The following is a 20,045-nucleotide window of genomic DNA, read 5'->3' on the forward strand; positions in this document are numbered from 1 at the left end:
TAAGCCAAAATGCAGCAGCGTTGGCCAATCCACCACTTTGGTCCAGACCAGGGGCGTTGTTAGGCCTGTTTTAGTGGGGGCTGAAGCCCCCCTAAAATGTTCTTCAGCCCCCCCAAATAATTATTGTGATTTTTTTTTTTTTTAATTAACTTGATCAATTAATCTAATTCCAGAATTTTATTTAAAGGAATATATTCCATCCATCCATCTCCAAAATCCAACATTTCACACCCAGACTTGGAAAAAGTAATTCATGCACTAATCTTCTCTGTACTGGACTCCTGTAACTCTCTTCTCTCTGGCAACAGCCAAAAGTAACTCTCCCGCCTCCAACTAGTTCAAACGCAGCTGCCCGGCCTCTCACTGGTCTTAAAAGGCAACATCACATCACCCCGATCCTGGCTTCTCTTCATTGGAATCTGTCCATTTTAGAATTGATTTTATGTTTTTACTGATCAATATTGAAGCATGCCAGGGTCTGGCTCCATGCTACATCACAGAATTAATGACCCCTTATGTGCCTGCGCGCAGCCTTAGATCCTCAGGTGGAGCCCTGCTCGCTGTTCCAAAGTCGAGGTTGAAAACCAAAGGTGACTGTGCTTTTCCCATCAGGGACCCTCCGCTTTGGAACGGCCTACCTGAGGAGATAAGGCTCGCAGAGTCAGTGACTTCTTTTAAATCACTTCTTAAAACCCACTTTTATAGACTTGGTTTGATGTGATAGTGATTTTATCATTTTCTTTTTCTTTTACTTGTTCACTTATTTTTACGGTCATTTTATATGGAGGACCATACATGACTTAAGTAAAAATAAATAAATGTATAAATAAATACAGAAATAAATTAATAAATAAAAAAGGAAATAAATAAATTAATACAGAAATAAATACGTTAATAACAACAGAAATGTCTTAAATATATTTGCACATTTATTTATTCCCTGATACATTTCCTTTCATTTGCAGTGTCCTTATGCTAATGAGAAAGGCGGGCCTAACCACAGTCTCATGCAGGATTGGTCACAGGAGTGTAATTATCCAGCCCTACTACTTCTGCCTCTCAATGTTGACTGGTGTCCAGTAGCTGTTTGCAGCGTTGAGCCAGTTCACACTTAAAATGAACTAGTTCAAGTTCAGAGGGTTAGTTAAGGTTATTTTTTATTGGGATGATTTAGGTGTCAGTAGTCCTGACTGTGAGCGTCACGTCTGGTGTTCTACTGAGCACAATGAACGAGCCGAGAGGAGAAGGAGGAAACAGAAACTCCAGCTCGGTACAAACCACCTGCAGCTTCTGCTCTGATCATGAAGCCGCTGATCTCTGAGCAGATGTGACCAGAGAAACTCTGTGTTTCCACTGTTCTACAAAGTCACTAACCGGCTGCTTCACGGCGACGAGCTCAAGTCTCAGTCACTGTTTGTGTCTCTGAGTGAGTGTGTGGCGGAGGGCAGGGGCTATGTGTGTGTGTGTGTAGCTCAGTTGACCAATCCTGCTCGAGAATGAGGTTAGGCCCGCCTTTCTCATTAGCATAAGGACACTGAAAATGAAAATGAAATATATAAAGGAATAAATAAATGTGGATTTATTTCCACATTTATTTATTTATTTCCACATTTATTCCAACTTTTATTTTAATAAATAAATTATTTTAATAAATAAATTTAATAAATTTTAATAAATAAATAAATGTGGATTTATTTCCACATTTATTTATTTATTTCCACATTTATTCCAACTTTTATTTTTCGATTTCAGTGTCCTTATGCTAATGAGAAAGGCGGGCCTAACCTCAGTCTCGAGCAGGATTGATCAACTGAGCTACACACACACACACACAGCCCCTGCGCTCCGCCACACACTCAGAGACGCAAGCAGTGACGGAGACTTGAGCTCGTCGCCGTGAAGCAGCCGGTTAGTGACTTTGTAGAAGCCGGTTAGTGACTTTGTAGAACAGTGGAAACACAGAGTTTCTCTGGTCACATCTGCTCAGAGATCAGCAGCTTCATGATCAGAGCAGAAGCTGCAGGTGGTTTGTACCGAGCTGGAGTTTCTGTTTCCTCCTTCTCCTCTCGGCTCGTTCATTGTGCTCAGTAGAACACCAGACGTGACGCTCACAGTCAGGACTACTGACACCTAAATCATCCCAATAAAAAATAACCTTAACTAACCCTCTGAACTTGAACTAGTTCATTTTAAGTGTGAACTGGCTCAACGCTGCAAACAGCTACTGGACACCAGTCAGCATTGAGAGGCAGAAGTAGTAGGGCTGGATCATTACACTCCTGTGACCAATCCTGCATGAGACTGCGGTTAGGCCCGCCTTTCTCATTAGCATAAGGACACTGCAAATGAAAAGGAAATGTATCAGGGAATAAATAAATGTGCAAATATATTTAAGACATTTATTTTGACATTTCGGTTGTTATTAACGTATTTATTTATTTATTTCTGTAATAATTTATTTATTTCCTTTTTTTACTTATTTCTGTATTTATTTATACATTTATTTATTTTTACTTAAGTCATGTATGGTCCTCCATAATTTTACTGCTTTTACGTTTTCAAGTTTGTTTTAACTTTTTTGCTTTGTTGTCAAAGCACTCTGTAAACTCTGTTTTTAAAAAGTGCTATATAAATAATGTTTATTATTGATGTTATATAATGTATAGTACTGTATATTCTTTTGACTGTATATAATATACAGTATAATACAATTCATATACATCCATGTTATCAAATGATAGTGTTTTTCTTCTGTTTAGCTGTGATGCTCGAACACAAAAGCCTCTTCAACAGGAGTAATATGATTTTTTTTTAACTACACTGCAGCTTGACCTGTGGTGGAAAGGAGCATAGAGCACATATGACAGTACAAATCATAGGTACTTCAGTACATTCACTACACACTGGAATACAGGGAAGATTTGTTCGCACCCCTGGTCAATGGATAATGCAAAGTTTAGGGAACTTGGAGATATGAGCTTTTACCAAGTAGCTTCTTAGGGCGAAGGCTATGGCTTGTTCATGTTCATCATGGTTAGAAAAGGCAACATGATTAAAAACTTGTGACTCTTAAAACCTTGTTCCAACATTCTGCAGCCATGAGCAACTGAACGATGCTGTGTAGCACTCTGAAAATGAAATGAATGACTCAAGACTGTGAAGTGCATTGTTCCACAAATATGATCTTCATGGAAGTGTCATAAGACCAAACCTTAACGGTGTTCTCCTCACATAGTTCAGCCTTTGAGCTTTTCAAAGAAACGTCAAAACACCTGATGCAGTCCTGTGGACTAATGAAGTTATACTAAAGTTTTCTGGACAAACTGTGTAAATGCAACACTGTCCCTGATCAATATTCGATCATCTTCAGCTTTGGTCAAACATACAAGTATAAACCAATATGATATCTGAATAATAACACTGGCCATGATTTATTCATCATGTTAGAAATGAAAACCACAATTGAACAACTAAACAAACATCATTTGAATAGTTGCACACAATTTGTAAATTGAATTCTAGCCTTTTAAAGTTGACAAAAAACAGAATCCTTATCAAAAAACTGCAGTCACTAAAATACAGAATACCATACAAAACCTAAAAAATGCGACAATTACAAACATTTTGTTCAACAGATAACATTTGTACAGTATATATTTATACAATACTGATTTTTGTTTTTATTTGGCACAAGATGCTATTTTGTGTTTTAAAAGGAAAAGTTTTACCTGACACTGCTTACAAAGGAACAAAATCATAAAAATACAGTAAAAGCAACACATTGTGACAGTGTCATTGCAGTAGTTGTGATCTCCGTGTGTTTGTCTGCATCTTTTTTCTTCTTTACAAAAAAACAGCAGTTATTGAATAAAACATTCAAAGCTTTTCTAATCGGGAACCAATGTAAAAACTGAAGCAGCTTTGCTCAGGTACGTTCCCTGCTCCTGGCTGAAATTCCCAAAAGGGGAGCTTCCTCCTCTTTTTATATGTTTCTAGTTGCAGCTGAGCTAAGACGGACAGCGTGAGGAAGTGAGGAAACCTAAAATCAATGATTTGTTGTAAGTGTTTTATTAAGTGGGACACCAGCACTTAAGTTACCATTAATTTGATGTAATTCTACAAATTGTGTAGATGCCATTTAGTTGATAATATATACTTAGAATTGGGCAATTTTACAGATAATTACTGAGCTCCACTGCAGCACAAAAAATATACCTTTGCTGAATAACCAGCATCTCTGCTGAACAGAGTGTAGTCTGGTGTGCATGGCCTTTGTCCTCATTGCTTACCTCCATAAAGTTATGAACCTTCAGATGTGTCATCTTTGGCAGTCCATGCACCAACAACACTGACTGGTCGTACTAATGATGACAATACCAACATACAGAAGTGACTACAGAGCTGGGTGAACGAATAGTCGCCAATAACCATAAACACACATTAGAAACACACGCATGTGCACAAGCCACATGCATATGTTATTTAGTCTATGCACTGCTGTACCCAACTGTTCCAACCACTGATTCAACATGCAGCATTTAAAGACACCTGAACGTGACTGTGAAGAAATGTGTGTCTGTTCTTCACATAGTACATGTCGAAAATAAAGAAAGTGGTTTGCATGCTTGATATCCTGCAACAGCTTAAATACACAGACCGATTTTTTCAAATGATTACTTCACGTTTGTTATTAACTAAGCATTCTGGACTATGTAAATTTGCTTTACAAATGTAGTTATACTTTAAAATATCTAAACTACTCATAATACTTTAATAACTAGTTTTCTATTTGCCTGAAGATAGAGCACAGTGACACTGTAGCTCTATAATTGTCAAATTCTAACTGATATGAAAAACACTGGATGATGGGGATAGATTTCATCCTTCATTACATCAGCGACACCTCACAAAATCAGACTTTTGATTAGGGTGTACTTAATATGCATAGTAGCATAATATAACATTTTCTTGTTGTCTCAGAACAAAATATGAAACAAAATCTATCAAGTTTGCAAACATACTCAAACATGCATACACATTCTCACGGTAAAAAAGAAGAAACTAAAAGCAGTACTCATTCTGAGTGAAGGACAAACCGTCCCCTCTGTGGATTCAATGATCTCACCTACGTTAGGTGCTGTTGTTCAACACCATCATCTCTCTTCTGTTGTCATATGAACACAATCCATCTATGATACATGTTTGAGTGATGGAGGCTCTGTGTCACTCTGGCTGGAAGCCCAGAGAGCAAAGCAAAGACACTGATACAGATGCTCCAGTTTACACTGTATATATACAACCTACTGTAGACCTTCTTCACACTCTGACATGCCTAAAGGACAACTGAGGATTCTTGGTCAAATACAATCAACGGGGTTAGAAAACCTGATGAGGGTGTGGGGAAGTCTTCAGGTTCTTTGTTGGAGTTTGGAAGTTTTAGAAAAAAAGATCTTTAGATGAAAAAACTTGAGGATGTGGCTCCTGTTTCTGTCTTTGAATTCCTCAGTGCAAATTGATGGCCTCTCTGCATCATCATCATCATCATCATCAGCTCATCTTCCTTCATCATCAGTCTGCTCCATGGTGGAGCGTTAAGGGCATTTCGAGTCACCTAAAGAAGCAATGCGAGGAGACAAATTGAAAATGAACAGTCAGACCAGCACTGAGACACACAACAGGTCAGTGGCTGCCAGGTCAACAAATGCTGTAGCCTGGCTCCGCCAAAAGTTAATAATAGTGCACCAATCAGCATCTCCATTAATTACAAGAAAAACAAGCTGTGGATTTATGGAACAGCATGCATCCGATAATGTTCTGTTAACTGTTCCTTTAAATTATGAAATCAGTGTCTGGTTCTTTAAAATGTCTCTTTCCTTCAAGATCAGGGGTGTCCAAACTTTCTGTCCCAAGGGCCACATATGTGCACATATGTCAACACATGTTGACAGTGCGACTCAACCGCGTCGCTCAGGGTGGGGGGGGGGGGGGGGTGGCGGCGGCGTTCGGAGGGACGTGGCGGCGTTTGGAGGAACGTGGCGGCGTTCGGAGGGACAGCTGGCCATAGTCCATTATATTACATTACATTTCATTTAGCTGACGCTTTTATCCAAAGCGACTTACAATAAAGGCTGTGCAGTTGTGTCGATGGACTTGTTTTAATTATGGTTCTCCAAGGGTTGCGCGTGTTGCAAAGCAATTCACCGGCAGAACACTAGGTGGAGTAACGTTTTTTGTCAATGACTACCTTAGAGAAGCCTTCTTTGTGTGTGGCAGTCGTCGTCGACGGTTTATTACTTTTTCTGGAGGACAAATTTGTCCCTGATCTTTCTCCACAGCTTCATACCTTCGTCGACCTGCAAACCGACGTTAGCCGAGATATCCTTCCAGGAATTGCAGGCCATCTGCGTGTCCTTTCATTATTATTCCGTCAATGACGGGTTATACAAGTGGTCATACTTTCGGACCTCTTCTGCCAAACGCTCTTCTATTTGGTCCATATTCGTTCTTCTGAATCTTCCGTGGTTTCTGCTGGTATTAGTAGGCATGAAACCGGAAATGTGACTCCGGAAAGGATGTAGTTAGCGGACCAATCGGAGCCTTGTGGGCTGAGTGAGGCTTGCGTAGCTTTGTCGTATAGTTACAAAAATTGGGCAACGCAAGCAAGCGCGCAAGGGACGTGCAAGGGGCTCTTGAGCGTACCCCTTCTTAGATGTCTCTGAAAACGCAGAAGCATGCGCCGGCCTTGAGTGCATTAAACCCAGAACAACAAGAATCAAGAAAGTAAAATTTCTTCAAAAATAAAGCAAAACAAAGTGCTATAAGTAAGTGCCATTTAAGTGCTACTAAATTGTTAGTTTAAAAAAGTTTTTTTATATATATTATATTTTAGGACATTGATGCCGGGCAATTAAAAATGGATGGCGGCCGCAGTTGGCCCGCGGGCCGTAGTTTGGACACCCCTGTTCTAGATCATGTATAAAAAGGCTACACACGCACGCATAGATACACACATACACACACACACAGTACAAATGATCATCTATTATAAAAAAAACACTAGAACTAAAAATAATTAAATAAATCATTTCACAAGATTGATTTACACCTTTACAACATGGACATTTTACATCTGAGGTCGGTCTATAGTTTATCATTACTAGGGAAAATGTGGTAGTTCGAAGAAGAAAAAGTCCAAGTAAACTCTAGAAGACCTACTGTATTCTCCCCCAGGAGAGCGAGGGCTCTCACAGCTTCTTGTAGAAATAATAATCATAATTTTCCTCATTGTCATCATCATCATCTTGTCATTGAAACTCAGTATAAAGTAATCTCTCAATCATCAGAGCTCAGGGTTTCGGGAATACTGAGTTTTTTTTTCTTTTCACAAGAGGTGCTCACAAAGACAGTTATTCAAAAATCCTACACATGGCGGCTTTACAAAGAAGAAACTTCTCAAGCATCTTCGATTTATTTTTCAAAATACCAGGCCGTTTCCTACAAAGTCTCTCATATCTGTCCATGAGCTACAAATAGTCACACAGCCAGTGACACTGTGGATGACCCATCCCACATCCGGCACAGTGCACGCAGCCTCTGAATAGCTTCCCTCCAGCAAGCCTCTTCACTGCCTGGGAGGCACAAGTGTTCGTAGGACAAACACCTTCATTCCTGAAATCTGAACTGGAGCTTTCCAGCGGGCATATCCTGTTACAACACCAGTGCACTTTAAGTAACCATCACCTCTCTGAACCTGCTGAGCGGAATTTTTTACATATCATTTTAAGTTCAGGTGAAAGTGACATATGGTCTATGATTTTGAGAGTGAGTTGCTTACTGTGAGACCTACAGGTTATGTCCGTGCCTCAAGTTTAGAACTGTCCTGCACTGCTAGGGTCACACTGCAACAGGCGGACGATGGAAGGGTCGCTCTTAGCTCCTTTGATGAACTCCTCCAAAGACAGTTTACCTACAACACAGACAAGACCAGTGTGCAATAATCATTTGTTATTTTTGTCATTTAATATATCAATAAAACTGATGGACAGTAAGGAGAAAATTCTGCATTGATAACATGTAGGACTTCAAGAGCTACACTTTTTTTAACACAGATTCTGACAGTATGATGGTGCCTTTGACGTCTTCATTAAAGCTAGGGCTGGATCCTGGAAAAGCTGGCTACACATTGCAGGCTACACTGACTGACAACTGCTAGAAGCCGACTTTATCAAATCTTGCTCTATATATTTTGGCTTTAATCTCTTCGTCAACGTTGAATGTCTCTCCACCTTCCCAGCTGAAGACTACGGTCATGTGCATTGAGAGCACTGGCAGGATGTGCACAGACCGGCAGATCTGTTGGTGACAGGCGAATACACCAGCCAATATTTAATTCAATCCAAATGTAATGACTGGTCATGTTTATCACGGTCCTTCGCAGGCCACAGACACAGGACATTATATCGCCAGGCTACCTAATGCAGTGAGGAAGTACATGTCCATGTCAGTGCAATTCTCTGGACCGTGGAGCAGAAAGACCTAAACAACTTAAGACCCATTTTCTGGAGCGGCTGACAAAATCTGTGACAGTTGAAAATTAATTTAAATGTGAATCTTCTCTGTTCTCACTTGAGATTTTCTCACCAAAAGGTGGCAGTGTTGATGATGTTCTTCTTTCTCTTGACCACCCACCATTGTAACAGAGACACTCGAGCTTCCTCTCCCCGCATTTGGAGAGAGAGCGAGAGCGAACTCCTTGCTAATGTTTTTATCAGAAAGAAAGATAAGACATTTCCATGTCCAGATCAACACTGTCTTTCTCACTGTTGCACTTCTGCTTCCTCCCATTTCGTCTTTTTCTCTTTCCACTCTCTTCCACTATGTCTCCTCCTCTAATTGTCGATCGCTCTTCCTCTTATTTCTGTGTCTCCTGCTGTATTAAAGGGCTTTTTTGTGCATACACTACAATTGTGTGAGACGCAAATTTGTTGTATATATTTTAGAGCTGTGAAAAATAACGCGTTAACGCGTTATGATTAAATTATAGGATTAATTCAGTTTTTTTTTTTAACGCATTTAACGCATGCGCAGAAGGACCTTCCAATTCCGCCGCCTCTGCACTAGTCGCCGCTCTAACGCCGGGTTCACACCGGACGCGGAAGCGACGCCGAAGCGAGGCGTAAGCGCAGCGCCAATCCTCTGGCTCCCATCCACTCCCATGTTAAACCGCAGTGCTGAACACACCGGAGGCTGAAGCGTAGCGTTGTGCCGCGGCTGCCTAGCGCGTGAAGCGATCGTTTCGGCGTCGAGTCTATTTTTTCCGCTTGACGCGAGCGTATTGCGACAGGAAACACACTGAAAAATGATTTTAAACGATATAGATGACATATTTTATATGATATAAATGATCAAATATGCATCCCATACTTTGTATTCACGTTCTGTTGTCTTGGAGTTTTAATTTTACCACTTTTACCAACCACATTATTTAATGTCCCCCTCTGCCCATCCACTACAGCCACACAAGCAGTCATAAAGATAAAAAGAGAGAGGGGGGGGGGGGGGGCTACATATTCTCCACATAGGCTTGAGTGGAGAATACGTAATTTACCCTCGACACCCGACATTTACCGGAGCTAACAGCGGAGAAGTTCTTCAACATGGATGACATTAAATTAATCATTGAAGTGGAGAAGTAACTTGAGTTGTTGATTCTCAGCATATGTTGTATAAAGACAACACCAAAAAAGACACATGTTGGGATGCTGTTGCTTAATGTTGGAGCAACAAGTAAGTATATGCTTGAAAAAAATGATTAAATGCCGTTTTTACTGCAGGCTGATAACAGCAGAAGTATGTGATATTATTAGTAATGCGCGGCGCTTCGGCGTCGCTACCGCGTCCGGTGTGACCAGCCAAGCGCCGGCGCGCCAGGGATTAGCGCTTACGCCACGCTTCGGCGTCGCTTCCGCGTCCGGTGTGAACCCGGCGTAATGACGTCAGACGGCAGCTGCCATTCAAACAAACAAACAACATGGATAATTCTGATGAACCTGAGGACCTTCTGGACGGGAAGATCGTGTTCCAAAAAAACAAAGATCGAACATTCAGTAAAACCAAGGTGATATGCACACTCTGCGAGAAGACGTTATCGTTTCACCGTAGCAAAACCCGCCTAACCACCGCAACTCGAAGCATGTGTTGGTTGGCGAGGGGCGTTCAAGTGGAATGCGCCAAACCAGACTCACTCGCCGGACACATTGTGCAAAAGAAGCGGTCAGCTTTACTGTCAGAGAATTTGAACAAGTTAGTTTGCCTCACCAACTGGCTAAAGACCGAGTAGCTAAGAGGGCCTTTAGAGGCATTAGATTGTATCATGGTGTGGTTAATGGTTGTGTGACAAAAAATATAAAAAATGTCAACCATCCTATGGCTAAGAAGCTCAAATAATTTCTGTTTAATTTAAAAAAAAAAAGTTTTATTCAACCACACAATGGCTAAGGAACCCGAATTCTGTTTAGGATGCAGATTATATTAATGTTCCATATGGAAAAGCAATGATAACTGCTGAAGAACTGCTGAGTTGCAGCACAAAAGAAAAGTTAAATGTCATAAATCTTGTTTTCACAAAAATATTCCGAAAAAATCGGTAATGTGATTAATCATGATTAATCCATAGAAACCTGTGATTAATTTGATTAAAAATTGTAATCATTTCACAGCCCTAGTTGTTTTACAATTATCAATGTGAAACTACCTCACTTAAAATAAGATAATTAGTAGATGGAGGTCAGCCTACCATCCCTGTTGGTGTCCATCTGCCTGAAGATCTTCTCTGTCCTCTTCTCAGGTGTAGACTCATCCTCAGGCATCTTCATCACTGAGGAAACCATCTTATAGATTGCCTACATGGAGACACAAGTGAGATAATTTAATCAAAAGAACTTTAGAATGATAGACAGTATACATATATATATGTATTTCCATCTGACTATATCTGATAAGAGTTGTCAATTTAGGAATGCATTTACACCACAACACAACACAAGTTTTTCCATAATGTTTCGAAATAGAAGAAAATAACATTAATAAAAGGTAAAAAGTATGTTCCTTATGTCCTCATGGACAGGACAGGTGACTTTCCAGTTTGGAAAGAAGAAAACACTTTTGAAGAGTTCTTTCATGACATTAACTCTCTGTGTCTTTAAATAAATATTATCAATAAAAGCAATGCTAACCATGGTTCTTTATCAATTCAGTCCCTACATCTGCGCACTTAAAAGATCTCACTCTTTAAAATTTGAAAATGTAAAATACTTCTCTGTAATCAGTCATTCATATCCACTTGACATTTTCAGTTTAATAAACTTAAGATTAACTCATGTTTAGTTAACTCTAGTTTTACATTCTCAAAGCTCATAAAGTTACATAAACTCAATTAATGTATACCTTTAACCTTTCAGTTTACTCAAATTTTTAAGGCATCAAGGGAACTTGAAACTATTGTTTGGGTTTTTTTGTAAAGATATTTAGTCCCAAAGATGCTCAACCACAATATGAATATTAACTTATTTTCTTCTGTGGGGAACAGGATGCCTTCCCCATACTTTCCTTTTCAGATCGCACAGTTGCTGCTGGGCTACAGTTTGTTGAACTGACGATTAATTCACTCTCACAAAAAGGGAGCAACACCGTTTTCATTTGTTTTTGAAAGAATTAAGAGAAAGTGTAACAAAGAGTGTAAAACAAACAGATGATAATTAATTTACTAAAACAAGTAACATTTATTATACTCTTTCACAAAGACAAACACAGGTGCGTCATAATAGATTCTCAGAGTTTGCACCCACTGAGCACAGACAGGAATGTTTTCGTATATAACAGCTCATAGCACAGTTCACCGCTCTGAGATTACACAGGGTTCCCACGCTTGCCTTGAAAAAAAATTCCATGCTACCTCCTGATTTTCCAGGTACCATATTAAGTAATGATCTATAGGCCCCTGAAGCTTTCCGCGCCCCCCTCCCCTCACAAACACAACCCCCTAGGACACCTGACTACTAACTTGATTTAAAAGATGTGCCAGTCAAGTCTACATTGTAAATGCTTAGAGATTATGTCTTATTGATATATCAATGCATGAAATAATGCAACAATCTGTAGATGAACAACAATTTATTGAACGGGAACTTTGAGACACATGAGCACTGGGATTGATATTTGTTCTCTCTTCCACTCCTCTCCTATCTTATCCTGTCCTCTTCTCTCCACACCTCCCCTCTCGTATCCGCTCCTGTCTTCTCTTCCTACTCTCCACTCTTCTCCCTTTTCCTCTGTCATCCTCTACTCTTGTATCCTCCTCTTTCATCTTCTCCCCTCTTCTTCCTCATCCTGAATCTACAGCGTGTCATTGTCACTCACTCCTGTAATGCATCACACATTTGAGATTATGAGTCTTACGTAGAAGAGGTAATATGCCTACCCTTACTCTGTAAAAGCTTTTGTAAATCAAACTAATGAACCTAAAAGGAAAAACATAAGGCTGGTTCCCCTGTGGTTCCTCAGTACAGCAACCTCAAAAATGTCTCACCCCAAATGTTCCTATTTAGTAGTATAATTTTTTTAAAGAAAAAACGAAAAATCACAAAATAGCTAAAAGTAGATATAAGAATGAATGTTACAAAATTGATCAAGACTAGACTGGTCATGTCAACTAGTATAGAAGTAATGTCACAGCCTAATGTGAAAATGTATAGGTAGTTAGCTAGCAACGCAAGCTAGCCAACACTAGCTAGTTAGTTAGCACGCTGAATGTTGGCTAGCAAGATTGCACTGCATGTTCTTGCTAACCATCATTAATGAATCCAAATTCAAAACAAACTCCCCTAAATGTGATGAATAACACGGTTTTAGGAAAAGTCAGTGAGTGAAATACATATGGGGATCGAACATAGTTCTAGTATTTTAAAAGCAAGGTAAAAATTACGTCAACAATTCTAGTGTAAGCTGAAGCTAGCAAGTTGCAGCTTGCTAGCTAGCAAGATTGCACAGGTTACTAACTAACGTTGATAAACCCAGGTTTATCACACAGTTGAAACACAGCTTCTTACATTTGAGGATAAACTTGCATAAGAAGTTTCACTGTAGATGTCAAGGCTCCCGTGTTGGATGGGAAATGCATGTATTTGACCCTTCTATTGAGATCGCGAGTAATGTTTCTCGGTTATTATTCCCGAAGTCCACCAATCTGAAACTATACTTTTAAAGTCCATATCACCAGGTTGCCTCACCAACATCCAATACACCAGATAGGATGCCAAGTTCTACAACATGGGATCATCCATTTCTATCTACAGTAAGAGCTGTTCACATGTAAAGGGTTTTTATAAACTTATCTTAATTCTGTGCTCAATAGTTTAATTTTATTACTATTTTACACATCATCCAATACAATTTTCCAGGATAACTGTTTCAATTTCCATGTAAGTGTTCACTTTTGCTCAGTTTCCATGACTTTTCCAAACCTGGAAAATGAAAAAATAAATTCCATGTTTTCCATGGTTTCCAGGTACCGTGGGAACCCTGTTACATTTTCACAGTTTAGGTGGAGAGGTGGAGACAAACATGTGCACATACACAATCCCACACAGACTATTCATCAGTGATGTGACTCCTCTGCTCTCTGTTGCATAACAGGCTGTTTGGCAGTAAACAGTGAAATCACAACCCTCTCTCTGTGTCTCTAGTAAATAGGCGGGCTTAAGGGGAATGGGAGCTGACATGTGAACAGAGGATGTTTGATTGTGATTACAGTACGGTGGGAGCTTTAAATAGGTGCTGGCTATGCCTCCTATTAGAGACAGGGCGGCTCAGCTTCTGGGTCAAAGTGGACCCGAGAGACAAGCAGCATCCATGGTTAATATCAGTCTTCATTTCTATTTGGAGCTCGGTCCATTATTCAAAATTCTTCAACCTGCTGATGAGTGTTTAGTACATTTAGCCAATACATCATCATGGGGATTTAGCTGCTTATCTAAAGCTATGCAGTGGAATGAGCTTAAACTTAAAAATCCAAAAATTACAAGCAACAGATACAATGTTAATGATCTGCAGCTTATTGACACAATATTTCTGACTTTTTTGTCTCAACGCTCTGTATTCTACACTGACATCTAATGAATGATTCAAATACACAACAAACAAAGAAAGCTTGATTTAAAGTAAAAGTCTGTTGCTGCCTTTATCTAATCATTTATTTTGTGTGTATCTTACACTTCCGGGTAATGAGAGTGTAGAAAGAGAGAGCAAAATTAATTGAAATCCACACCTGCACCAGCATTTTTCCACCATCAGGCATATTTCGAGGGACACAATCTATGAGTATGTAAGTATGTATGTAAGAAGGACTAATGAAAGAAACTAAAATATTGGACAAATAAAAACTTTGATATAAGTTCACACATTAGCACTTGTTGGCTTTTAAGAACTGACAAACTTTAGTTTTTGCTTCAAACATCGTTTCCAGAATCAGCTGGTTAGCATGGATGTAGCCAACAAACCTGCTAACAAGCTCGCTAGCATTTGCTCTCAGTAAATACCTGTCCCTTGAGAGTACTAAAACTGAAGAAGGTTATCCACTGTCAGCAGAAAGGGTTCATAAATAAAATGATGACAACTGATGGTCGAACATATTTAAATTAAACTTTTCAAGAGGGCAACAGCCCGGATGCTCCACTACACCAACATTCCTGTCTGAACCAACTTGGTTGATAGTTGGAATGACATTGTCATCCGTGGCTTAAATTATTACCACTGACAGAAACTAGTATAAAAGGATGTCGAGCAGGAAAGTTCATTCAAAACTACGTTCTCACTTCCCCCAGCCTAAACTGAATTAGTGCAACATCAGTAACAACACTGAGAGCATGTGTTGCATCGAGACAGGTTGGTGTGGCTTACTTTGGGCATTCTGCTTCAACCCAGACCTCTGCGAGTGGCAGAAAATGGCTGGAATCAACTTTATGAGACCTGATAATGTGCTCTCTACTTTAACTATATAGCAGTGGTTCAGAGAAAGCTTCTAAAATATAAACCAATGCTCTGTGAGATTATGATGGGAGTGACATAAGAAGAGTATTTATTCAAAACTATAACGCAGCTTTAACACAATGGAAAAGGTATATAATGATGGATAACATGATGGCTCCTTAAAAGTGAAGACGATTGCCCTCTTGTGGCTGACTGTATATAGGTCATGAACCCTGCCTCCTCCACGTTAGTTGATGGGAGCATGGGTGAAACATTGACAACTGAGACTGACTCACGATTGGTTGATTGTGAAATTACTACTACAGTTTCATCCTCCACCGATCGCTCCTGCTCTAAATGCACAACATGGCAGCATTCATATTCTAAATATATTTGGCATAATTTCTGGATAGTGGTAGGATATGGAAAAACATTGTCCATCTTCTGTATAGTCTATGGTTTACAGTTACTTCTTGCTGCGAGGTTAAAGACATTTAGCATGTTTATCATCCGAAGAACTGAGGAGCCGTGTCTCCCAACTTACAACACCAATAAAGTCAGAGTGTCAACCCAGTGTGGCACTGTGCAATCTGGATCTTTATAATAACCACTGTACAACTACTCCCGACATTATATTATAATTAAATTAAATTATATTTATTTATTTCACCCTCAATGTATAACCGTAATACTCATACCATTAAATATTTATCCCTGCACTTCTTTTCATTCTTTTCTTAGACCGTCGCACTGTTCGTACTGTTTGCATTTTTTTTGTATTGTTTTGTGTTGTGATGTGTATTCTGTTTAAGCATAACCGAGAGTCACTTTATCAAATCAAATTCCTTGTTTGTGCAAACTTACTTGGCCAATAAAACCTGATTCTGAAAAAGAGTAAAAACCTACAAAAAAGCAATGGTTCAAAGACAGTTGCAAAAGCAGTTATTAGGGTAAATAGTCTTTTGATAAAAAAGTAAGCAGGGGCCAACAGTGTAAAATTTACTTATTTCTATGAATTCAACAATCTGTGTACAATGTCTATGTTGTATAAATTTTTAGTTTGAGACATTTGTTTCTTTACTATTAAAACCAATTGGCCAGCTCTATGGCTTGTCTCCAATAAGTAAGTATGCAACTCATTTCCTCACTGAGGCAAACACCATGTTTATAAAAGGACTCCCAGCACAAAGACAAGGTGAGAAGAACTAAAAGCGAGGTGAATTTGGGTGATACTGAGGCGAGAGAAACTGCCTGCTGTTACACAAATGTCCAGGGAAAAAAAGAAACTCACTCACACACGTACACGCACACACTTAGACTAGACTAGATAAACTGTATTTGGGTGTGCGCGAATGGTGTGTTTACTTGAGGAGCTCTTGTACAGGAAGCGCCACCCTAACCACCCCCCCCCCATTTCCCTTGCTGTTTTTTTTTTTTTTAGATCACAGCTTACACACAAAAAGTATTTTTGTTAAATGCTCCAAGATGTTTAAATCTTGGGTGATGTGTTTGACTCTTTTGGAGTTTCAGGGGTAAACAGCGTTGCAGCCAAATCCAATACAATTCAATTAAATGGTGACCGCTTCCTGAAACGTATAAAAAAAAACATAAAATGCCTCCATACTGCTCCTGTAGTGTCATCCAACTGTCTCTAAGCCCCGACATTCAAATTTGATAGTCATTTACAAAAAATTTTAAGCTTACATGTCCTATGATATCCTCAGCCCAGAGCCGTGATCACAGAGGACATTTAGGCTAAAAACACAGTTTAGATGACACCATTTCGAATCGAATTTGAATGCCTGGGCTTTCAGACACTTGGATGACACCACTGGAGCAGTATGGAGGCATTAATATATGCAACGTTTTTATATGTTTAAAGAATTGCTCACCATTTACATGAATTGTATTGGATTTGGCTGCAACGCTGTTTACCTCTGAAACTCCTAAGTGATTTGTGGCCTTAAACACTCCAAACACAGAGTGGCGATTAGATAATGAGTGAATTTTCATTTTTGGTTGGGCTATCCATATAATGTAGACAATAAGCCATCCTTAGAAATGTTCAAATGGAGGAATGTATACACCAAACATCAGACATGGATTGGGCTAAGATTTACTTCTGTTTGCTGCTGTAAATGTCAGGAGCAGATGGAAAATCTATCATTTTCCTTTCTTGATAAAGCTACAAGCCACATGTAAAAAGGAGTAAAGGTAATAAACGACGTTCTGAAACTGTATCCATGTGCAGGACAAGAAACATTTCAAATCAGTCTAGCTAGTCCTAATATGTAATTTTGAGAAACACTGACATGAAGCAGAGCTTTACGTCCTCCTGTTTTTTAAATACCTGTACTGTCATAAATAATGTTTTATGGATACACGGGCCGTACTGTTAATACAACGGTGGTTAAGAGTCACTGGCCTGGCTAATGTCACAGTCGAGTGGATGTTTGAATATCTGTGATTCACGTGACTGAAATTTTTTCCAGAATTGAATGATTCGCAGTCAAAGGCCACCTGAGGCCTTTATGACATCAACACTTTCTTCTTGGTGCTACAATTTTCTTTTTTGCTTTTGCACTTTTCAGTATGTTTCACTGAGAACTTTGGTTACTCATAATCTGTTTAATATGTACTATTTCTGTACACAGATAGCATGCACACTCACCTGTACTATCTCCAGCATCTCAGCTTTACTGATGTACCCGTTCCCGTCCAGGTCATACATACTGAATGCCCATTTCAGCTTCTGCTCCAGCTTGCCGCGTGATGTCACACTTAGTGCAATGATAAACTCCCGGAAGTCTATTGTCCCATCACCGTTAGCATCAAATGTGCGAAACACATGCTCGGCGAACTTTGAAGCATCTCCATAGGGGAAAAAGTTACCATAGATCTTCTTGAACTCCTCCATGGACAAGTTCCCACTGGGGCAGTCCCTTAGGAACCCCTTGTACCACTCCTGGATCTCATGCTCGGTGAAGTCGGTGCTCTCAAGCAGGTCTTGCATCACCTCAGGACGAAGCTTGCTGTTCTGCTTTCCCATGTCTGTCAGTCCTTCTGATCTATCAGCTCACAGCTGGAGGGGACAGACAACAGAGAAAGCGATACTTTTAGGATGAGATACATGCAGATATCAGTTCATATCCTGAGCAGCACTATGGCCTTTTGATTACTAAGTCCCATCTGAGTGACAGAGATAAAAAGAAAAACTGTTTACACATTTTATTAAGCAAACAAAATTAATTAAAAATAAACTTTTCTCTATGGGTGACATCACAAAGGGAGGAAAATAAACTTGAATGACTGCGACCTTATGAGCATATCCACATGATGAGTTCTTTTTGTGACCTAAACATGAATTTCAAAAAGTAGTGGTTGGAAGTCTTCAATATTCCAATAAGTGCAAACTTTGCTGTCAGCATCTATTTGCTAAAGAAATAAATAAGCTGGTTGATGGTTTCACATGCCCAGGTAGGGGAGAGCGGGGTAATGTGAGACATCGGGTAATGGGAGACACCCCCTGTATATAGGCAACGGAACACATTTGTGGTCATTTGACCATTATGTTTTCAACCCCCTCCCATTCCCCCTTTGCCATGAAGGAGAAGTTGGTGCTGGTGCTGTGGAAAGTATGTTTTTTCACAAAAAATTGTTTTTTGCATGTAAAAGTAAATTTTCTTGCTTTGAACTTAATCAACTGTTGTGTCAAAACAAATTGAATCAGGTAGAAAAACTTGTATCATACATGTTAGTGAACTTCCAACATATAAAACCATGTGATTGATGCTAGCTGAAGATTAGCCTGAATTGCTAAGAGATGTTGTTTTTTCTAAAACGGTGGCTGTGGGGTAAAGTGGGACAGTGTCTCACTTTACCCCACCATGAAGCACAAGTTAAGTTTAGTCTTAAACATACTTTAGTGTTATATTACATTATATATGTTTTATTTTTAATGTCATAAACATTGTAGAAAAGCCATCATGCCAAGAAACTACACCAGGAAGACAACCTGGGGCCAAACACCCCTCGCAGAGATGGAGAGTGCAGCCGCTGAGGTCATGCAAGGAAAGAAGTCCTTAAGAAAAGCTGGAAGGGATAGAAATATTGATAAGACAACCCTCAAAAGATTCATAAAGAAAAAAGAGAAAGGGAACGTAAAATCAGTAGCCTGGGCTGCAGTAGCTGAGGTAAAGAGAATATTCACAGATGAGATGGAGGAGTTGCTTGCCAAACACTTGAAACAACTAGCTGACCAGTTCCATGGCCTTGCTCCAGTTAAGTGCCGTGAACTGGCATTTGAATACGCAGAGAAAAACAATATCCCTGTCCCTGCCAATTGGACAGAGAAACAATGTGCAGGTAAGCTAGGGTGTGCAAGAGATCACATGATTCATAATAATCATAATTGTGCTTAATTGTCCAATCCCCTTGATTCTGTTACTAGTCCGATATTAGTTTTGGAATGTGTGGTTGTCAATCTAGCCGTCAGGATTTTATCTAATACAACATGTGTTGTTATGGTAGTTTTAAAGTGGAAAAAGTAAGTGGATCACTTTACCCCCTTGATTTCTCTGGTCTGTCTCACTTTACCCCACCTACGGGGTAAAGTGAGACACAAGACCACTTTTTTTTTAAAACAATCATATTTTCACTGCCCTTTCTCCTGAAGACATTCTGATAATTTCCATTCATAGAAAACATCTTGAATTAATGGGAAATGTGTACATTTTACTGATATATCATTTTAGCTCGCCTAGAGGGGAGCAAATGTAAAAAATGTCTCACATTACCCCGCTCTCCCCTACCCCTTCTATTGCAGCCTCAGAATTCTGCCTGACTGGTCTCCATGGGTCAAAGATGGCGCTCCCCTCCCAGGTCAGGAGAAGGCCCTGCTTTGTCCTGGTCCAGGTGAAATGACACAAACAATACAACCTCCAACAGGGTTGTATGAATTGGTTTTGAGGTCTGATTCTGATCCATGCATCAGCTACATAACCACCAGACTAGGCTGATGA

At 39.6% G+C, this 20,045-nt stretch overlaps 1 protein-coding gene across 4 annotated transcripts in view; it reads right to left on the minus strand.

The window, feature by feature from the left end:
* Nucleotides 1–3,412: 3,412 nt before the first annotated feature.
* Nucleotides 3,413–20,045, minus strand: part of LOC128448962 (neurocalcin-delta A) — a 76,517-nt gene continuing 59,884 nt past the window's right edge. For 3 of the 4 annotated variants that reach the window (XM_053431865.1, XM_053431868.1, XM_053431869.1), the window contains 4 exons: nucleotides 17,696–18,106; nucleotides 10,796–10,901; nucleotides 7,835–7,966; nucleotides 3,413–5,611 (listed from right to left, as the gene is read on the minus strand). In XM_053431865.1, the coding sequence (XP_053287840.1) occupies nucleotides 7,869–7,966; nucleotides 10,796–10,901; nucleotides 17,696–18,073 (582 nt within the window). In that variant the 5' untranslated portion in view covers nucleotides 18,074–18,106 and the 3' untranslated portion in view covers nucleotides 3,413–5,611; nucleotides 7,835–7,868. The remainder of the gene's footprint in view (nucleotides 5,612–7,834; nucleotides 7,967–10,795; nucleotides 10,902–17,695; nucleotides 18,107–20,045) is intronic. The other variant, XM_053431866.1, reaches the window with a different exon arrangement.

Source organism: Pleuronectes platessa, chromosome 10 (assembly GCF_947347685.1).
Source record: "Pleuronectes platessa chromosome 10, fPlePla1.1, whole genome shotgun sequence".
In the NCBI taxonomy this organism is placed as follows: Eukaryota; Metazoa; Chordata; class Actinopteri; order Pleuronectiformes; family Pleuronectidae; genus Pleuronectes; species Pleuronectes platessa.